Source organism: Scyliorhinus torazame, chromosome 9 (genome assembly GCF_047496885.1).
Source record: "Scyliorhinus torazame isolate Kashiwa2021f chromosome 9, sScyTor2.1, whole genome shotgun sequence".
NCBI lineage: Eukaryota > Metazoa > Chordata > Chondrichthyes > Carcharhiniformes > Scyliorhinidae > Scyliorhinus > Scyliorhinus torazame.
Genome location: NC_092715.1, coordinates 171246060 through 171265954, shown reverse-complemented (window position 1 = coordinate 171265954; position 19895 = coordinate 171246060). Strand labels below are relative to the sequence as shown.

General features: G+C 48.0%; 1 protein-coding gene across 10 annotated transcripts in view; it reads left to right on the top strand.

The window, feature by feature from the left end:
• LOC140429586 (guanine nucleotide-binding protein G(I)/G(S)/G(O) subunit gamma-7) overlaps nt 1-19895 on the top strand; it is a 336292-nt gene that overhangs the window by 299319 nt on the left and 17078 nt on the right. For 7 of the 10 annotated variants that reach the window (XM_072516794.1, XM_072516793.1, XM_072516798.1 and 4 more), the window contains one exon: nt 6626-6822. The exons of the other annotated variants lie outside the window; for them this stretch is intronic. In XM_072516794.1, the coding sequence (XP_072372895.1) occupies nt 6626-6822 (197 nt within the window). The remainder of the gene's footprint in view (nt 1-6625; nt 6823-19895) is intronic. 10 annotated transcript variants of the gene reach the window in all.

Sequence of the window (19895 nt, the reverse complement as noted above, 5' to 3'; positions counted from 1 at the left end):
GCGTCGCCGCAATCGGCGCGCCCTTCGCCGACTTCCACGTTCACAGCCACACAACACGCCAGATCCTCAACAGGCTTCCGAGGATGACTTTGTGGAGCTGCCGCACATCACGCCCTTTCCATCGCCACCCATGGCCATGCCTGCACAGCAGCCGGTGGTTCTTGATCCACCCTTAAGGCGGTCAACCCGAATTCGTCGCAAACCCATTAGAATGGACTTATAATACAGTTCATATGTTTAATAAGTTGGACAATTTTACATGATAACCTGTTGTTGTTTATCGTTCCAGACGTCGTCTGACTGGACAACTGTTCAAAATTTTTTTTCTTCTTCTCTCGTTCGCATTTCTGTTATGTTATGGTACAACTGGATTCATGTGACGCACTCGACATCGCCCCATGTACATAGTTCCGTCATAGACACATGCTGCACACGACACACACACACTCTTAGATGCACTCACGTCACGATCATATTTATTACCACGTAGGCACATATCTTTGTAAAAAGGGGGGATGTCATGATATTCAAACACACACATCATGATGGACACACTAACAGGCAAATCAGAGGACACAACACCACAACCAATCACAGACAAGAACACCAACCACATAAAAAGCACGAGCACGACACCTGGAGGTCAGTAGGTCTGGGGAGAAGGAAGCATGAAAGAGCTGTTGAAACACCACAAGCAGGGAGCCCCCCACGTGCAGAGTGCAAAGACCAAGTTGTAAATAGTGAGTTTAAATAAACAAGCGTTGTACCATATGCAACTGTGTTGGCTCTTCTGTGTGTTAGAACACCCAACACCACACTGACCTCCCCTCCAAAACACTGTTACTGCCCCTCCCGACCAGAGGAGGGGCAATATTGGATTTAGTACTGGGTAATGAACCAGGGCAAGTGATAGATTTGTTAGTGGGGGAGCATTTTGGAGATAGTGACCACAATTCTGTGACTTTCACTTTAGTAATGGAGAGGGATAGGTACGTGCAACAGGGCAAGGTTTACAATTGGGGGAAGGGTAAATACGATGTTGTCAGACAAGAATTGAAGTGCATAAGTTGGGAACATAGGCTGGCAGGGAAGGACACAAGTGAAATGTGGAACTTGTTCAAGGAACAGGTGCTACGTGTCCTTGATATGTATGTCCCTGTCAGGCAGGGAAGAGATGGTCGAGTGAGGGAACCATGGTTGACAAGAGAGGTTGAATGTCTTGTTAAGAGGAAAAAGGTGACTTATGTAAGGCTGAGGAAACAAGGTTCAGACAGGGCATTGGAGGGATACAAGATAGCCAGGAGGGAACTGAAGAAAGGGATTAGGAGAGCTAAGAGAGGGCATGAACAATCTTTGGCGGGTAGGATCAAGGAAAACCTCAAGGCCTTTTACACATATGTGAGAAATATGAGAATGACTAGAGCGAGGGTAGGTCCGATCAAGGACAGTAGCGGGAGATTGTGTATTGAGTCTGAAGAGATAGGAGAGGTCCTGAATGAGTACTTTTCTTCTGTATTTACAAATGAGAGGGGCGATATTGTTGGAGAGGACAGTGTGAAACAGATTGGTAAGCTCGAGGAAATACTTGTTAGGAAGGAAGATGTGTTGGGCATTTTGAAAAACTTGAGGATAGACAAGTCCCCCGGGCCTGACGGGATATATCCAAGGATTCTATGGGAAGCAAGAGATGAAATTGCAGAGCCGTTGGCAATTATCTTTTCGTCCTCACTGTCAACAGGGGTGGTACCAGGAGATTGGAGAGTGGCGAATGTCGTGCCCCTGTTCAAAAAAGGAACTAGGGATAACCCTGGGAATTACAGGCCAGTTAGTCTTACTTCGGTGGTAGGCAAAGTAATGGAAAGGGTACTGAAGGATAGGATTTCTGAGCATCTGGAAAGACACTGCTTGATTAGGGATAGTCAGCACGGATTTGTGAGGGGTAGGTCTTGCCTTACAAGTCTTATTGAATTCTTTGAGGAGGTGACCAAGCATGTGGATGAAGGTAAAGCAGTGGATGTAGTGTACATGGATTTTAGTAAGGCATTTGATAAACTTCCCCATGGTAGGCTTATGCAGAAAGTAAGGAGGCATGGGATAGTGGGAAATTTGGCCAGTTGGATAACGAACTGGCTAACCGATAGAAGTCAGAGAGTGGTGGTGGATGGCAAATATTCAGCCTGGATCCCAGTTACCAGTGGCGTACCGCAGGGATCAGTTCTGGGTCCTCTGCTGTTTGTGATTTTCATTAATGACTTGGATGAGGGAGTTGAAGGGTGGGTCAGTAAATTTGCAGACGATACGAAGATTGGTGGAGTTGTGGATAGTAAGGAGGGCTGTTGTCAGCTGCAAAGAAACACAGATAGGATGCAGAGCTGGGCTGAGAAGTGGCAGATGGAGTTTAACCCTGAAAAGTGTGAGGTTGTCCATTTTGGAAGGACAAATATGAATGCGGAATACAGGGTTAACGGTAGAGTTCTTGGCAATGTGGAGGAGCAGACAGATCTTGGGGTCTATGTTCATACATCTTTGAAAGTTGCCACTCAAGTGGATAGAGCTGTGAAGAAGGCCTATGGTGTGCTAGCGTTCATTAACAGAGGGATTGAATTTAAGAGCCGTGAGGTGATGATGCAGCTGTACAAAACTTTGGTAAGGCCACATTTGGAGTACTGTGTACAGTTCTGGTCGCCTCATTTTAGGAAGGATGTGGAAGCTCTGGAAAAGGTGCAAAGAAGATTTACCAGAATGTTGCCTGGAATGGAGAGTAGGTCTTACGAGGAAAGGTTGAGGGTGCTAGGCCTTTTCTCATTAGAGCGGAGAAGGATGAGGGGCGACTTGATAGAGGTTTCTAAGATGATCAGGGGAATAGATAGAGTAGACAGTCAGAGACTTTTCCCCCGGGTGGAACAAACCATTACAAGGGGACATAAATTTAAGGTGAAAGGTGGAAGATATCGGAGGGATATCAGAGGTAGGTTCTTTACCCAGAGAGTAGTGGGGGCATGGAATGCACTGCCTGTGGAAGTAGTTGAGTCGGATACATTAGGGATCTTCAAGCAGCTATTGGATAGGTACATGGATTACGGTTAAATGATATAGTGTAGATTTATTTGTTCTTAAGGGCAGCACGATAGCATTGTGGATAGCACAATTGCTTCACAGCTCCATGGTCCCAGGTTCGATTCCGGCTTGGGTCATTGTCTGTGCGGAGTCTGCACGTCCTCCCCGTGTCTGCGTGGGTTTCCTCCGGGTGCTCCGGTTTCCTCCCACAGTCCAAAGATGTGCGGGTTAGGTGAATTGGCCAATTATAAATTGCCCTTAATGTCCAAATTGCCCTTGGTGTTGGGTGGAGGTGTTGAGTTTGGGTAGGGTGCTCTTTCCAAGAGCCGGTGCAGACTCAAAGGGCCGAATGGCCTCCTTCTGCACTGTAAATTCAATGATAATCTATGATTAATCTAGGACAAAGGTTTGGCACAACATCGTGGGCCGAAGGGCCTGTTCTGTGCTGTATTTTCTATGTTCTATGCCCCCCTGCTCAGCTACCATATTCTCCATCTGAAACCTCATTCTCTTACCCACCAATACTGCGACCCCTGAGCCCTACTATCAAAGCCCGAGTAGAACACCTGACTCACCCAGCCCTTCCGAAGTCTCACCTGACCTTCACCCTCAGATGGGTTTCTTGCAGCAGCATCAGGTCGGCTTTCAAGCTCTTCAAATGCGAGGCAACTCTCGCTCGCTTCTCTGCCCCCCCCCCCCCCCCCCCCCCCCCCCCAGCCTGGCACATTACCAAACGGACTGGGGGTCTCTCACCCCCGCACCTCCTATCAGTCATAATTGTTACTCGTGGCCCTGCCCAACAGGCGGGGCCCAGTCCTACCCCGAGTCACCATCAGCCGCCTACTCATCCCCTTCCCAGAAACCCCCCAGCCACTTCCTCTCAAAACCACTTCTCCCAGCATCATCCTCATCCCCCACCATTCACACCTCCCAGGCCCATCAAAACCTCTCCATACAGGTTCCAATACCTCTCCCCACCTCACTCCCATTCACTAGCCAACTTACTAGCCACCAGCGAGATGGTCCCTGCCAGAACCCCTCCCCCACATGGCCAATATCAAAAAGAAAACCACACCCAGACCTTCCACACTCCCAACACCATAATCCCCCAAACCAAGAAGAAACAAATCGCAACAAATTAACCCGAAGTCCCAAACCCCCCCCCCCCCCCCCACCCCAACACAACCTGAAATAAGGAACAAAGTTAAAAACCAACAAAGTCCCTATCTTTCAGCCTTCACGAACACCTCCACCTCCTCCGCCCCCTCAAAGTGGTAGTTTCTGGAGTTATGTGTAACCCTCAGCTTCGCCGGATAGACCACCCCACATCTCACATTGCTTTTATACAACACTGCCTTTGCCCGACCAAAGGCCGCCCACCTTCTTGCCAGCTCTGCTTTAAGATCCTAATATATACGAATACCAACACCTACCCACCTCACCTCTCACTTCAGCTTCACCTATCTCAACACCTTTTCCTTCACCTGGTAGCTGGAAATCTCCTGGAAAGCAGATGATCACAGCTCTTTGTGGTTCATTCGCATTTGGTTTCGGCCAGAGCGACCAGTGAGCCCTGTCCAGCTCGTAGAGGGCGGGTCCTCCTTCTCCCCCAACAACTTGGTGAACGTCTCCGCAAAGTACTCTGTCGGCCTCGAGCCCCTCAGGCAGTCCCGCGATTCTCAGATTCTGTCTTTGTGACCTGTCTCCAGGTCCTCCACTTTGGCTCTCAGCTCTTTGTTACTCTCCACCACCCTCCGCAGCTCCTCACCCATCGAGGTGAACTGGTCACTCTGCTGCGACAATGCCTCCTCCACTCCCTTCAACGACTCTCCCTGCTCCCGCACTTCCATCGACGACGTCTTTGCCAAAGCCTCTTTCATTGGGGCAAGAGTCTCATCCACCCATTCCTTAAGCGAGGCCATTATCTCCTTTCAATGCCTGCCAAAGTGCTTGGAAAACAGCCGCTCAAACTCCCCCGCCATCACTTCAGCCAGCTTATCCAATATTATGGGCACAGTCCCACCCAGCGAGCTTGCTCCCGCCACCTTTCCTCCCACTGAACTGCTCACCGAGCTCACCAATGGATTATTGCTCGTACCCTTTCTTCCCGGATTATTTTCCTGGTATTTCAACATCCTTTGGTTGCTGCAACTTTTCTAACAATCAATCATATAAAATTCTCCCTATAATTTGGGTAAAACGGGCCAAAAAACAAAATCTCTAGCAGGAGCCACCCAACGTATGGCCTCCACCAACATCTCCCACCGGATGTCCCCGGACCGTGGTAATTTTAACATTTTAATTTTAGTTTTTAATTCTTTCATATTTCAGGTTCTGTCAACTTTCTTCATCATTTGCCACATTGTATTTCCTTTGTATTTTCCCACACAAATTCATACCCTGTCAATGTTGTTAAGATTCTCCATTGATCCACTGTGGGAAAAAAATAATGACAGTATTATTGACTTTGCTATGCTTGCATAACATGTATGCATGGAATTACATCCAATATAATTGTGACAAAGGTAAACAATCACTGCTCATCTTTCTTGACTTATCCACAGCTTTGGCTGACCACAAGATCCCCCTCCAACACCTCTTCCCTGTTATCTACCTTAGTGCACCGCATTTGCCCACTCCCATTCATATCTATCTAACCACAGTTAATATATCATCCACAGTGACAACTCCTCCCACTTCCATAAGAACATACGAAATAGGAGCAGGATTTGACCATACTGCTGCACCATTCAACATAGTCACAACTGATCTTGGACTTCAACTCCATTTTCCCACTCACTCCCCATTTCCCTTGATTTCCTGACAGACCAAAAATCTGCTTAGTTCAACCTTATATATATTTTCAGTGATGTTGAATTCGCAACCCTTTTGGGTTAGAGAATTCCAGATTTATTGGGCGTGATTTTCTGGAAAGATTTCCAAGTGTTGTAGCGAGCGCGAATGGCCATGTGTTTCCCGGCGCTCAGTCCAGTGAAACCGGTAACACAATGCAATGTTAATTGGTCCTCTTAACGAGGCCTCGGGGGCTTCTCGCCGCAAATAACGTCTCGTCAGCCGATTTGCCAGGACCGCGCTCGACAGCCCCCCACTAACTAAGCACTTAAACTGCACTTGCTCAGCCAACGCCAGCTCGCAATAATGGTGCTGAGGAGACTGGCCCCAAGACTCGGGGACGCTGATCTGGGGTAGCTCCTGGAAGCGATGGAAACCAGGAGGGATGTCCTGTTCCCCCGGGGATCCCGGAGGGTGAGCCACAAGGCAGCCAGTGCTGCCTGGAATGAGGTGGCGGCAGCCGTTAGTTCCAGCATTATAACAAAGAGGACTGGCCAGCGGTGCAGGAAGAAGGTCAGTGACCTACACCGGGCAGCACGAATGAGTAGACAACAACACCTCCCCCCCCACCCCACCCCAAGGGAGCATCCACTCCCCAACTCTCCAAGTGACGCCCAGCCCTCCCTCGCCCTTCACCCCAACCCCGCCTTCATACCCCCTCTCCCACCACTGAACCACACGTGTGGCTAAAGATGCTCTTTCTGTGTCTCCTCAGGAAAAGCTCTCCCATAATCGGCAGGAGAGGGCCAAGACTGGCAGTGGGGTGCTGGACTTGAGAATCCTCACCTCCTTCGAGGAGCGGGCCCTGGAGGTGCCTGGGGTGACCGAGGACAGATCGGTCACCCACGTGGAGGCTGGCGGACGCCACAGAGGTGAAGAACCACCTTGCTCCACCCGGGCGACCTGTCAAACGTGAGTAGTGATTACCTTACAGAATGACCCATCCCGCCCACTGACCACATGTCCATTCTTATGCAGGTCCTCCAGCCGACGGCACCGGCCCATCCAGGGTGGCCCCCTCTCCTGACTCTGAGGAGACCACCTCGGAGGAGAGTTCCGAGGATGCCACCGTGGTCGTGGAACAGCTGTCATCCCCATCCTCCACCAGTGCAGATACACACATCTCGGTGGGACATGTTAGTGGTCAGGCTTCTGGGGAACAATCTGGTGAGCACCACACTGCTGATGATGTACATATGGTGGAGGCAGGAAGCCCCAGAAGGGACAGCAATCGGAGAGCTGCCTGATCCCAGGACCCAGCTGGGTCCCAGCCTGATGCTGAGCCTCTGGAACAGGTTTACTTGGAGCTGAAGGAGACGATAGGAAGCGGCTGGGACATTCAGAGGGATATGTCAGCGTCACTCCAGTAGATCCGTCGCCGCTTGGAGGTGTCCCAGAGGCTATGGGTGCAGGAGATGTCGCCGGCAATGAGTGGCACCGAGGCCAACACTGCTAGAGTGGCGAACGCAGTGGAGAGCCTGGTGCACAATGTCAGCACCATTAGTGAAGGTGCCCAACGCATGGCGCAGCCGGTGAAGGTCATGGCTGAGGGCCTCGACAGAATAATTGCCTCACTGGGCAATGTGACCCAGTGCCAGGCAGACCTTGGTGAGGTTCTGCGGGACATGACCCACTCTGAGATATGAATGGCTGATGTCGCAGGTGGGCATTGCCAAGGTGCTGCAGAGCATTTCCCAGTCACTGAGGAGCATAGCTGAGGGTGTCGGCACCATGGTGCGGAACATGGGGAACCGCCAGAATTGGCAGAGCCAGATGATGCAGTGGCAGCTGGGGCTTGAAACAGCTGCCCCTCCGTACCCAAGGTGAACCCCAGGGCCCTATGGGCACCAATCGGGAGGAGGTGGCGCTGAGTGCCGACCTAGACCCATCCCATGGGATGGCGGCGGTGGCCACCAGCTCCCCCGAGCTCCACCGTTCTGATGAGGCCGCGTTTTCCAGGCAGCACAAAGGACAGGGTGGCACGGCTGTGCATGTGCTGCCGAAAAGTGAGCCAAGGCCCTTCAGCCCCAGAGTACGCCCGCCAGGGACTTCGAGCGACAAGGGACGAGGTAAGCAGCTGGCTGCCCCCGCCTCACATGTGCATCCAAGGGAAACACCAAGACGTAGTGGTAGAGCTAGGAGGGCAAAACACCTTGAGGATCACTGAAGGCAAAGGTTAAGGGTGAGGGGGGGGGGGTTTGGCACTATTAGGAATGGAGTATTATACAACACATTAAACAACTTTTTGCACAATCATTATGATGCTTCTGTCGCTTTCTTCCGCAATGCGGGCTGACTCCTGCCCCTGTGGCGCTCACCCAGCCTCCGGCCATGGACATGCCCCCGGAGCTGTGTCCCATCCCTGGGTGTTTTAATGTTGGCTGCTGCGTGTGTGGTGTTGACCCCTACACAGTGTCCAGGCATCAAGGTGTGATTGGAATGCTAGGCAATGATACATGCTACATGGCCCACCCACCCATGGGAATCCACTTGGCATGTGTCAAGTGCTCATTTCTCCTCGGTGGGGCAAACAGGCAGGGACAAGGGGTTGGGATCCAGGGGTTGGCAATGTGGTGCTGCGAGGAATTGCCCCCCGGTTGCTCCCCAACCCCCCCACCCAGCGTCTCCCCCACCACTCACCCTTGGCAGCCCACCACTGCGGAGTGCCCCCACCCTCTGCCGAGCTCTGTGCTGGCAAGCCCAGCACACCTGGACTCTTTGCCTGTAAGCAAAAGTTGCTACTCACCTCCTCGGCTCCCTACGGAAGCCCTTCCGTCAGGTTCACATTTTTCAAAAGGAGTAGTAATCTGTGCCAGCTTGAGCACTAGCTGGGGAGGCCGCTGAATCACGGGAGGTCGTTGGATAAGGGGTGGCTCGCTTAATTGTATGGAAATTGGGCTCAAGTGGTGATAATTGGTTTCTCGTACGCTACGGTTAGTTCCCGATTTCGCCTACGGGAACGGGCCAGTTGCATCGCAAACTGTTTGCCACCCGGCCCAGATCTCGTTTGTGGCCTCTCCCATTTTTCACCGGCCTTGTTACGCTTGAACGGGAACGTAATGAGGCCAGAGAATCGTGTCCAATTTCTCTGGTGTCATCATCATTCCCCCCCCCCCCCAATGTATCATTGGGCACTCTCTGTTTATCATCTACATGCTACCCCTTGGTGACATTGTTAATTTGCACACTGCTGCTACCCAGCTCTACTCAACCCCATCTCTCTCAACTCCTTACTGTTTTTCCGATGTCCAGGCCTGGATGAGAAGAAATCATCCAATTAAATATTGAAACGATTAAAGCTATGTCTTCAGTCCCAGTCACAGCTAGCGGCTCCATCCCTCTCGCTGCTGACTGTCTGAGACTGAACTACCGTGTTGGCAATCTTGGTGTCATATTGGACCTTGAAATTAACTTCTGAACATATGTCCGCAACTAAATTAATCGGCAGAACCACAAATGTAATCATCTCTGGGCCACCACCTGAACCACATGTAAATTGACATTGAGTAAATACGATCAGAGGGTTGAATGAGTGGCTCAAAGATTGGTGTCAGAGAAGTGGATTTCAATTCATGGGGCTCGGCACCAATACTGGGGAAGGAGGGAGCTCTCTATGGGCAGTGCCCCTCTGTAAAATGTGCATGAATGAATCCAGAATTGGGCCCATTTCCCACTCTCACAAAAATGGTAGGTGCCGTATTTGGGAGCAGGACCTCCGAATCAGGCCTTTTCCACCACGTTGGCAACAAGGGGGCAGTTCGACGTTATTTTTAAATTCCAGGCCTAGGCCTCAAAAGTGCTCCTGGAAAAGATCAGACAAAGGCTCTCGTACTTCATTACACCAGCAATAGTTGAGCAACAGTTCAGTTTCACCGCTGGCAAAGGGATATTAGATGCCATTCTAGTGCTGCGCAACATAATTGAAAAGTATGCCAAAAAGCACAATGTCAAGTAATTATGGATACTCTTTGTAGGCTGTGCAAAGGCCTCTGATTCAGTCCACCATGTAGAGCTATGGGAATCCCTGAGTGTGTTTGGAGTACCATATCACTTAATCTGGTTCAATCAGAGACTTTATGTGCCGGAAAAAGGTATGATGCATGTACTTGGACACTAGACAGAGCCATTCAGTTGAAAGGCTATGTGCACTGTTAATTGTGAGCCCAACATTCGATGGTGAGTTTAATAAACAGTTAATGTACAAATCCAGCAAGTTCCTTAGAAATAACAGTGAGGCTACAAGCACTGCTGCCTCCCAGGAACGTGAGTTCAATTCTGGCAGTGACCATCTGTGTGGAGCTTGCACATTCTCCATGTGTCTGCATGGATTTCCTCCGGGTACTCCGGTTTCTTCCCACAGTCCAAAGATGTGCAGGTCGGGTAGATTGGCCATACTAAAATTACTCCTTAGTGTCCAAAGATGTGCAGTTATGTGGGGCTACGGGGATAGGACAGGGGAGTGAACCTAGGCAGAGAGTCAGTGCAGACTCGATGGGCTGAATGGCCTCCTGCATTGTAGCGATTCTAATGAAATTCTATTCAATTCTTCAATGTGCAGCTTGTGCAAAGACATGAAGCATCATAAATTGACCAGCAAGTTCTGGAGATCTGCAATTCGTACCACATCTCAATACCCCTGAACTTACTGGATAATTTACACATGAATAATGGCCTGATGCAATAGAACCATAGAATTCCCACAGTGCAGAAGGAGGCCACTCGGCCCACCAAGTCAGCACCGACGCTCTGAAAGAGCACCCTACGGCGGCCCACTCCCCCACCCTCTCCTTGTAATACCACCCAACCTGCACACCTTTGGACTGTGGGAGGAATCCGGAGCACCCAGAGGAAACCCACGCAGACATGGGGAGAAAGTGCAAACTCAACATAGACAGTCACCTAAGGCAGGAATCGAACCAGGGTCCCTAATGCTGTGAGGCAGCAGTGCTAACCATGTGCTACCGTATTAATATGTCATTATTTTCTGAGGAAGATTTTGATTGACATCTTTGTTAACTACTAATTTACCTTTAAAGAAAACCTCTTAAATAGAAAGGAGGAAAGCTTAGGTCATTATTGGTCACCTAAATATTCCAGAAACAACAAATGGAAAGGATCAGCTGAAACTGAGGTCATTGACATAGAATCAGTCCCTTGGCAGACTACAAGTGCACCAATCCCATCGCTGACATTGCTAAAGATGTTAGCCTATGTCATTCCACCATATACATTGCTCCATAATGGATGTGCAGTAGAATACTTGAATTATACTTTAAGATGTTTGAATTGATACACCAATACTGTGGTGGGTTCTAAAGAGGATCTGTATCTTTCTATTTAATGATTGTCAGATTATTGTGTAATTAATTTTAAAAGGAACCATTGTGATCTTAGGCCAGTGGGTATTCATTGCCAAGTGTTAGGAATGAAAGGGTTGTCTGTTTTTTCAGAATCTATTACACTATGTTTTAAATTAGCAGTTGCTGCTGCACTGTGCATGAATATACCTTTTGCCATGCAACCTAGCTCATGATACAGTAAAATATTCAGGAAGTGCCTTCAATACAAGCGTACACACGTCAGCAATGGTATTTGAGCAACTGAATGTGGATATCACCAGCTGGCATCTGTGGTTAAACAAATCTTCATTGATGGTGCTATGCATCATGTTTCTGTCAGAAACTTGACAGGCAGTTTCTTTTGCTGAATGCATTGTGAAAGTTGTAGAAATGTTTACCTTTTAATTAGATTCTGTGTGCTGTAAATTAGGAAAGGAAGGCAATAACGATACCTGACCCCAATTTTTATTTAACATTTTCATGAATTTTGTTGTTTGCTTTGTTCTGCTTTCTTAACCTCGGGTTGTCAACGTTGGTTGATCCTGCTGCTACTAAACCCCCACCCCCACACACTGCTGCCATCGCCCAACACAACTATCGTCATGGCACACTGCCTTTCCACATCAATTATAAAGTGAACAGGTGCTTCTTTATACCCCATTGGATGATTCAGACTGTCAGTCAAATAGCCCTTTACCATCTATATATATAAGTAAAGTGTTAAAGAAAATGGAAAAAAAAACTTTTCTTTCGCTTTCAGATACTTTCCAGGGTTTGTGGGAGCTGTGTCCAGGAAATTGTAATTGCCAGACTCCAGGACAATTCTTAAGGGTTAACCCCCACCAACATTCCCAGATTGAGAGGGTAACTGAGCAGCTTATTCACATTGCAAGATGTAAAAACAAACAGAAAAGGCTTTACTTGCATATAATAGAGGTGGTTAGACTATTAATTTTTGGAATTCAAGTTATCAGGTTAAGGGAGAGTAATTTTCTGATCTTCTATAAGGGGAGACATTTGCCTTCATTCCATAATTTAGAGCTAGATTAGCTACGCTGTTTCTGGTGTTTTGTCAATGCTATTGTAGAAGCATGCTCATGAGGGACAGAACACTGTGCATGTTTATCCGACACCTAGACACAATTCATTTTATCTATTAATGTCATTCCAAATCACTATGAATTCTTAGAGTGTAAATGCAAACCTAGTGCAGTCAATGATATGGTAATCTGTGTAGCCATTTATTTATGCTAATACTTATTCTTCTTCGTTCCACATTCTGCACATACAACCGAGTCCAGACCTCTTCCAGTTGATACACAAGCAATATGTTTGACAGACTGTACAAAAATCTCACAATGTCATGTGCTGACATGTGATCTGTTAATCCCTGTCGAGGCAGATACTGTGCCCACACGCCACAGTTTTCCCCCACTCCTGCTTTATATTTTTTTCTCTGACAACCTTATTCACCTTTGTACGCAATAGAAAATGGTAGACTCAAACTCTGTAATTTGGTTTAAACATTGTAAAAGTTGCAATTAGTAATTGTGCTGCCAGTCCCTTGTTTTGTAAGCATATCAACATTCCACTTATCCCTCATGAAACAGGGAAAATCAGAAAAGTATAACACTCCTTAAGTAAAGTATCAGAAACCTTTTTTGAAAATTACTAAAATAAACAATAACCCTTAACTAGATGCAAACAACCAAAGTCTCCAAAAGCAACCCCTCAAACCAAGAAACAAACCCTCCCCGCTGCGTATTCACCCCTCTTCTCCCCCCGCCGTGTATTCACCCGTCTTCTTCTCCCCCACCCCCACCCCACTTTAACAGCTGACAGTGACCAACTCTCTAAATTACAATATAAACAGCCACATTCTCCAGTTGAACGCTTCAATTAACTCTGTCACGATGTGTATTTGACCTTCACGAGGTGCAAAATCTATCGAAACCCCTAACTACACCGAAGCACACGGCAGCGTTGCTAGCCTCCAACCCAGCAGGATCTGCCTCCACTCCACCAACGATGTGAAGGGAAGGGCACCCAGCCTTGTACCCATCCACAGCTCCAGCACATCCAAAACTCCAAAAATAGCCACCAAAGGACAGGGCTCCAGCTCAATACTTAAGATAGAACATAGAACATAGAAAATACAGCACAGAACAGGCCCTTCGGCCCACGATGTTGTGCCGAACCTTTGTCCTAGATTAATCATAGATTATCATTGAATTTACAGTGCAGAAGGAGGCCATTCGGCCCCCTGAGTCTGCACCGGCTCTTGGAAAGAGCACCCCACCCAAACTCAACACCTCCACCCAACACCAAGGGCAATTTTGGACACTAAGGGCAATTTATCATGGCCAATCCACCTACCCTGCACATCTTTGGACTGTGGGAGGAAACCGGAGCACCCGGAGGAAACCCACGCAGACACGGGGAGGACGTGCAGACTCCGCACAGACAGTGACCCAAGCCGGAATCGAACCTGGGACCCTGGAGCTGTGAAGCAATTGTGCTATCCACAATGCTACCGTGCTGCCCCTAAAAACAAATAAATCTACACTATATCATTTTACCGTAATCCATGTACCTATCCAATAGATGCTTGAAGGTCCCTAATGTTTCCGATTCAACTACTTCCACAGGCAGTGCATTCCATGCCCCCACTACTCTCTGGGTAAAGAACCTACCTCTGATATCCCTCCTATATCTTCCACCTTTCACCTTAAATTTATGTCTCCTTGTAATGGTTTGTTCCACCCGGGGAAAAAGTCTCTGAAGATCGCTAACATGATGTTCAAAAACGACCGCCAAAACCCCCTCCAATTTTGCACAGGACTAAAACATGTGTCTGTGTGGTGAGCGGACCAAGCAGCACTCACACCTATCTGCCACACCCTGAAAAAAATCGACTCTCTTGGCCTGAGTGAGGTACGCTTGAAACACTGCTTTGTATCAGGCTGAATCAGTCTCGCACCCAATGATGTGGCGTTCACCCTCCGCAGTACCTCACTCCATACCTCCTCCTAAGTACCAGAGATATTGATCTACATTATTCTGATGCTGACTCTGCTCCAACAATGAGTGCCATCTGCATCTCACAAGCATACTTTGTGTGAAGAAAATCTTCTGGGAATCAGTTCTAACTTTTCATTTTATTTGCACCTATTCCCCTTGTTCTAGTCTCACATTTTAGATTGAAATAATTCACTCAGTGTACCTTCTCAATTGTTTATTATTTTACATGCATCTTTAAGATATTCTTTCAATCAACTCTTTATAACTGAGTCCTTGATGCTGGGGTCAGTTACTCTTTTTGAAAATGAATACCTTGTTAACCTATTTTCAACCTGTTGGGTCTACATTATTCATTGACTCTTTCATAAGGAATATCGCTAAAGTCTCACTCAGACCATAAATGTCATCAATACTGGGAGATTTATTATTTTAATTTTATAACAACTTTCTTTTAGCCTGTGTCATGTTTTTGGGTTTTTACAGGAGATAATTTCACAAGTTTATCATCATCAGGCATCTCATTAAACTCTATATGTTCCCTACAATCCAGAGCATGATTTTTTTCGACTCAATTTCTAGGTAAATAATAATTAACTTGCAAGGATTGTAACAGAGAACTATTGAAATGCATCATCAGCCACTACTTTTAAAAGGTAAATTGAATGTGAACTTTTACCAAACTGAAACCCATCCTCTCAACTTATAAAGGTGTTTTGTACATATAAATAAGACAAATAATTGAACAGTACATATTTTAAAATAGTGTAACACAAATTTCTCTACTCTTCTCTCTCCAATAGATAATGAAGATGCCAGTCATTTTCTCTTTAAATGTAAACTTCAAATTATAAACTCACTTCTCACTCAGAAACAAAGATGAATAAGGGGAGTTAAGTTAAGGATCAGCCAGGATCTTATTGATTGGTGTAATAAACTCGAAGGGCTGAATTCCTATTCCTATGGAATGGACTATCATTTGAAAACTAACTCAGATATCCACGTGTAAACATGGGGGTCTCAAGTTGTTATCTTCAGGACCAGAACTGACTGTATATTGCTTACATGAAGCCCAAAATAATCCCATAACAGGAGTTTCCACTAGCTACCAATGAGGTAGCCAGTCAGTAATCCTGTCCCTTTCTTGTAGATATCAGAACCCAAAATAAGACCTGAATCCATGATTTATGTCAGAGTATTTGGGACCACCCGTGCAAACATTCTTATCGGCAAGTTAGGCTGTGGTGTAGTGGTAATACTAATCCAAAGGCCTAGGCTAATGCTCTGGGGACACAGGTTCAAATCCCACCATGTCAGCTAACAAAATCATACTCAGAATCATATCTGACAATGTCCCAGACACCACCATCACCATCCCTGGGTCTGTCCTGCAGAGGTGATGTTCAGTGGCACCCAGTCAAGAGAGTAGTCCAGGGAGTCCTCAGCATTGACATCCTATGGCATCATGTCAAACATGGAAAAGGAAACCTCCTGCTGATTACCACCTACTGTCTCCCATGCCCCTCAGCAAATGAACCAGTGTTCCTTCATATTGAACACCACTATGAAGAAGAATTGAGTGTGGCATGAGCACAGAATGTACACGTGTAGGGAATTTGGTGTCCATCAGTGGCTCAGTAGCACCACTACTGGCTAAACTGACTGAGGCCTAAAGGACATAGGTGCTAGACTAGGCCTGTGACAGGCGGTGAGGAAGCCAACGGGAGAAAAACCTTATCCTCACCAATTTACCATTATAGAGGCATCTGTCCAGCATTGGTAGGAGTGACCACCACACAATTCCTGCAAAGAAAAAGTCTGGTCTTCACATTGAGGATACCCTCCATTATGTGTGACACTACTACAGTGCCAAATGGGATAGATTGGCGACAGATGTGGCAACTCAAAACAAGGGATACATGAGATGCTGTGGGCCATCAGCAGCAGCAGAAAGGTACACAACCACAATCTGTAACCTTATGGCCCAGCACATTCCCCCACTCTATCATGACCATCACGCCGAAGAATCAACCCTGGTCAATGAAGAGTGCAGGAGGGCCTGTTAGGAGCAGTGGCTGGCATACCTAAAAATGACGTGTCAATTTGGTGAAGCTACAGCAAAAAACTACGTGTACCAAACAATCCATGCAGCATTGAGAGCTAAATGACTCCACAGCCAATGGATCAGATCCAAGCTCTGAAGTCTTGCCACATCCAGTTGTGAATGGTGGTGGACAATTTTTTAAAAAAATAACTGGATGAGGAGGTTCCACAAATATCCCCATTCTCAATGATTGAAGAGCCCAGCACACCAACCTCAGCCAGAAGTGCCTGGTTGACAATCCATCTTTGCCTCTTCCTGAGGTCCCAAGCATCACAGATGCCAGCCTTCAGCCAATTTGATTCACTCCATGTGATAACAAGAAACAGCTGAAGGCACTGGATACTGCAAAGGCTGTGGGTTCAGACAACATTCCAGCAATAGTACTTGAGACTTGTCCTCCAAAACTAGCTGCGCTCCTAGCCAAGCTATTCCAGTTCAGCTACAACACTGGCACCTACACAACATTGTGTGAAGTTGCCACGGTATGTCCTATCGACAAAAAAGCACGACAGATCCAACCCAGCCAATTACTGCCCCATTGGTCGACTCAATCATCAGCAAGGTGATGGAAGGGTTCATGGACAGTGCTATCAGGCAACACTTGGTCAGAAATAACCTACTCACTGACGCTCAGTTTGCATTTCGTCAGGGCCACACAGCTCCCAACTTCATGACAGCCTTGGTTCAAACATGGACAAAAGAGCTGAACTCCAGAGGTGAGGTAAGAGTGACAACCCTTGCCATCAGAGCAGCATTTGATCAGGTGTAGCATCAAGGATCCCCAGCAAAACTAGGGTCAATGTGAAACGGGAAAACTACCCATTGGTTGGAGTCATACCTGGCACAAAGGAAGATGGTTGTGGTTGTTGGAGGTGAATCCTCTCAGCTTCAGGGCATCATTACTTAAGTTCCTCGAGGTAGTGTACTAGGCCCAGCCATCTTCAGCTGCTTCATCAATGACCTTTTCTCCATTATAACGTCAGAACTGGGGATATTTGCTGATGATTGCACAATGTTCAGACCGTTCGCCACTTACATAAAACATACAGTGCAGAAGGAGGCCATTCGGCCCATCAAGTCTGCACCGACCCACTTAAGCCCTCACTTCCAACCTATCCCCGTAACCCAACAACCCCTCCTCACCTTTTTGGGCACGAAGGGCAATATATCATGGCCAATCCACCTAACATGCACATCTTTGGACTGTGGGAGGAAACCGGAGCACCCGGAGGAAACCCACACTCACATGGGGAGAATGTGCAGACTCCACAAAGACAGTGACCCAGCAGGGAATCGATCCTGGGATCCTGGCACTGTGAAGTCACAGTGCTATCCATTTGTGCTACCGTGCTGCCCACTTATCAGATACTAAAGCAGTCCTTGTCCAAATTCAGCAAGAACTAGACAATATCCAGATTTGGGCTAATAAGTGGCAAGTTACATTCATGCCACACAAGTGCCAGGCAATGACCACCTCCCCTTGACACTCAGTGACATTGCCATCAGTGAATCACCCGCTATATGGCTGAACCAGATATATATGGCTGAATCAGATCAGCCATATATATATACTGTGGCTACAAGAGCAGGTCAGAGGCTGGGGATTTCGCAGTTAGTAACTCATCTCCTAACTCCCTGAAGTCTGTCCGCCATCTCCAAGGCACAAGTCAAGAGCGTGATAGAATATAAACACTAAAAATGCTGGGAAGACTCAGCAGATCTAGCAGGATCTGGAGAGAGAGAAACAGAGTTTACGTTTTGAGTCTTCAGAGTTAAAGAGCCGGAGAATTGCATCCCGGCGTCGGAGCGGCGTGGCGGAAATTTCCCGCATCCCTGGCGATTCTCCAACCCGGTGCGGGCTCGGAGAATCCCGCCCTTAATCTACCCACCCTTTCCTTAAACTTGTCTGATCACCGATCTTCAGATGTACTTCTTGTAAAAAAGCCACATCTGCCTTCATGCTCCTCAAGTGTGCGAACATACGCAATCGTTGACTGGCCCATTCAGCCCTCTCACATTCCATGTGACCAGCCTGGTCGGGGGAGCACCCCACCTCCTCCCCTGCCGATCAACCATATCCTTTTTTGGGCCAGCCCGTGTCACGTGACCCCCCCCCCCGGTCCACATTCGGATGCCATCGTCATCATTCCTTTTCTTGCTGCGCCACACCAGCCACACCTTTGTCAGCAGCCCCTCCTCCTTCCACAAACAAAACAACAACCCCATCCTCCTACGCTAATCACCTGGCCACCTCCCACTGTGCTCCCGTTAGCTAGCCCGCCCAGCTAGCCTTACAGCCCCTGCCCAAGGCCTCTGAGCCTCCTACCCCCCCACCCACTGATACACCCCCATCCCCCGCTCACATACGTCCATGGAACAAACAACACAAAAACAGAAAAAAAGGTGCACTCACCCTCGACACTCCCCAAGCATCCCGTCACCAAACCCAGCAAAACATCTCACAGGAGAAAGGTCCTCCAACAGCCATCACACGAAAAGACAGATAAAGCAAACATCACCTCATACCTCCTCCAAAGTTCAGTGTCCTCCTTCTCCTGCCAGTCCATTGTCTCTTAAAAATTCCATCACCTCCTCTGGCGTTCCCAAATAATGTTATTGATTGTTAAAAGTCACCCAGAGGCGGGCCGGGTACAGCATCCCAAACTTCACCCCCTTCTTAAAGAGGGCAACCTTCACCCAATGAACCCAGCTCTCCTCTTCACCAAGTCCACACCCAGGACCTGGTACACCCGAAGCTCGTTCCCTTCCCAGGTGCACCTCCTCGTCTGCCTCACCCATCTCAATATCTTTTCCTTATCCAGGAACCGGAAGAGACGCACCACCATCGCCCTTGGTGGCTCGTTCGCCTGCAGCTTCCTCATCAGCACCCCGTGCACTCAGTCGACCTCCAGGGGCCGGTCAAGGGCCCACTCCCCCATCAACCTCTCCAACATTGGCTACGTACGAGTCAGCGTCCACTTCCTCGATGCCCTCAGGCATCGCCACAATTCTTAAATTCTGTCTCTTGGAGCGACTCTCTAGGTCCTCCACCTTCTCCCTTAACCGTTTCTGAGTATCCTGCTTCTCACCTTTTTCGGCCGCCAAAGAGGCAAGCTGCTCCTCATGCTCCCCCACCGTCTCCTCCACTTCCCTATTAGCCCTAAGACTCCAGCCTCTGTTCCACACAGTCGATTCCTGCTTTTAGTGGTTCCAAAGCCTTGGCTAGGTCCTCCTGGGCTTCCCTCCTCTGCCAGCTGCACTTCTCATTCAGGAAGTCTGCCAGTTGCTCCGTCCACCACTGTGCGGTCAAGACTGGCTCTTTACCTTCCACCATCTTGACCTGTGCCATATGAAGATGCTCTTGCTCCAACTGCTCCCTTCTTCTCGACCCACTTCTGGCCCATGGATCCATCCACCAGCCCCACCAGTGGAGTTTATCTTTCTTCAGTCACCTCGAGACTTTCTTTCACCAAAACATCCGTCCTGTAAGTGGGGAAAATGAACAAAAAAACTCACCTCGAGCG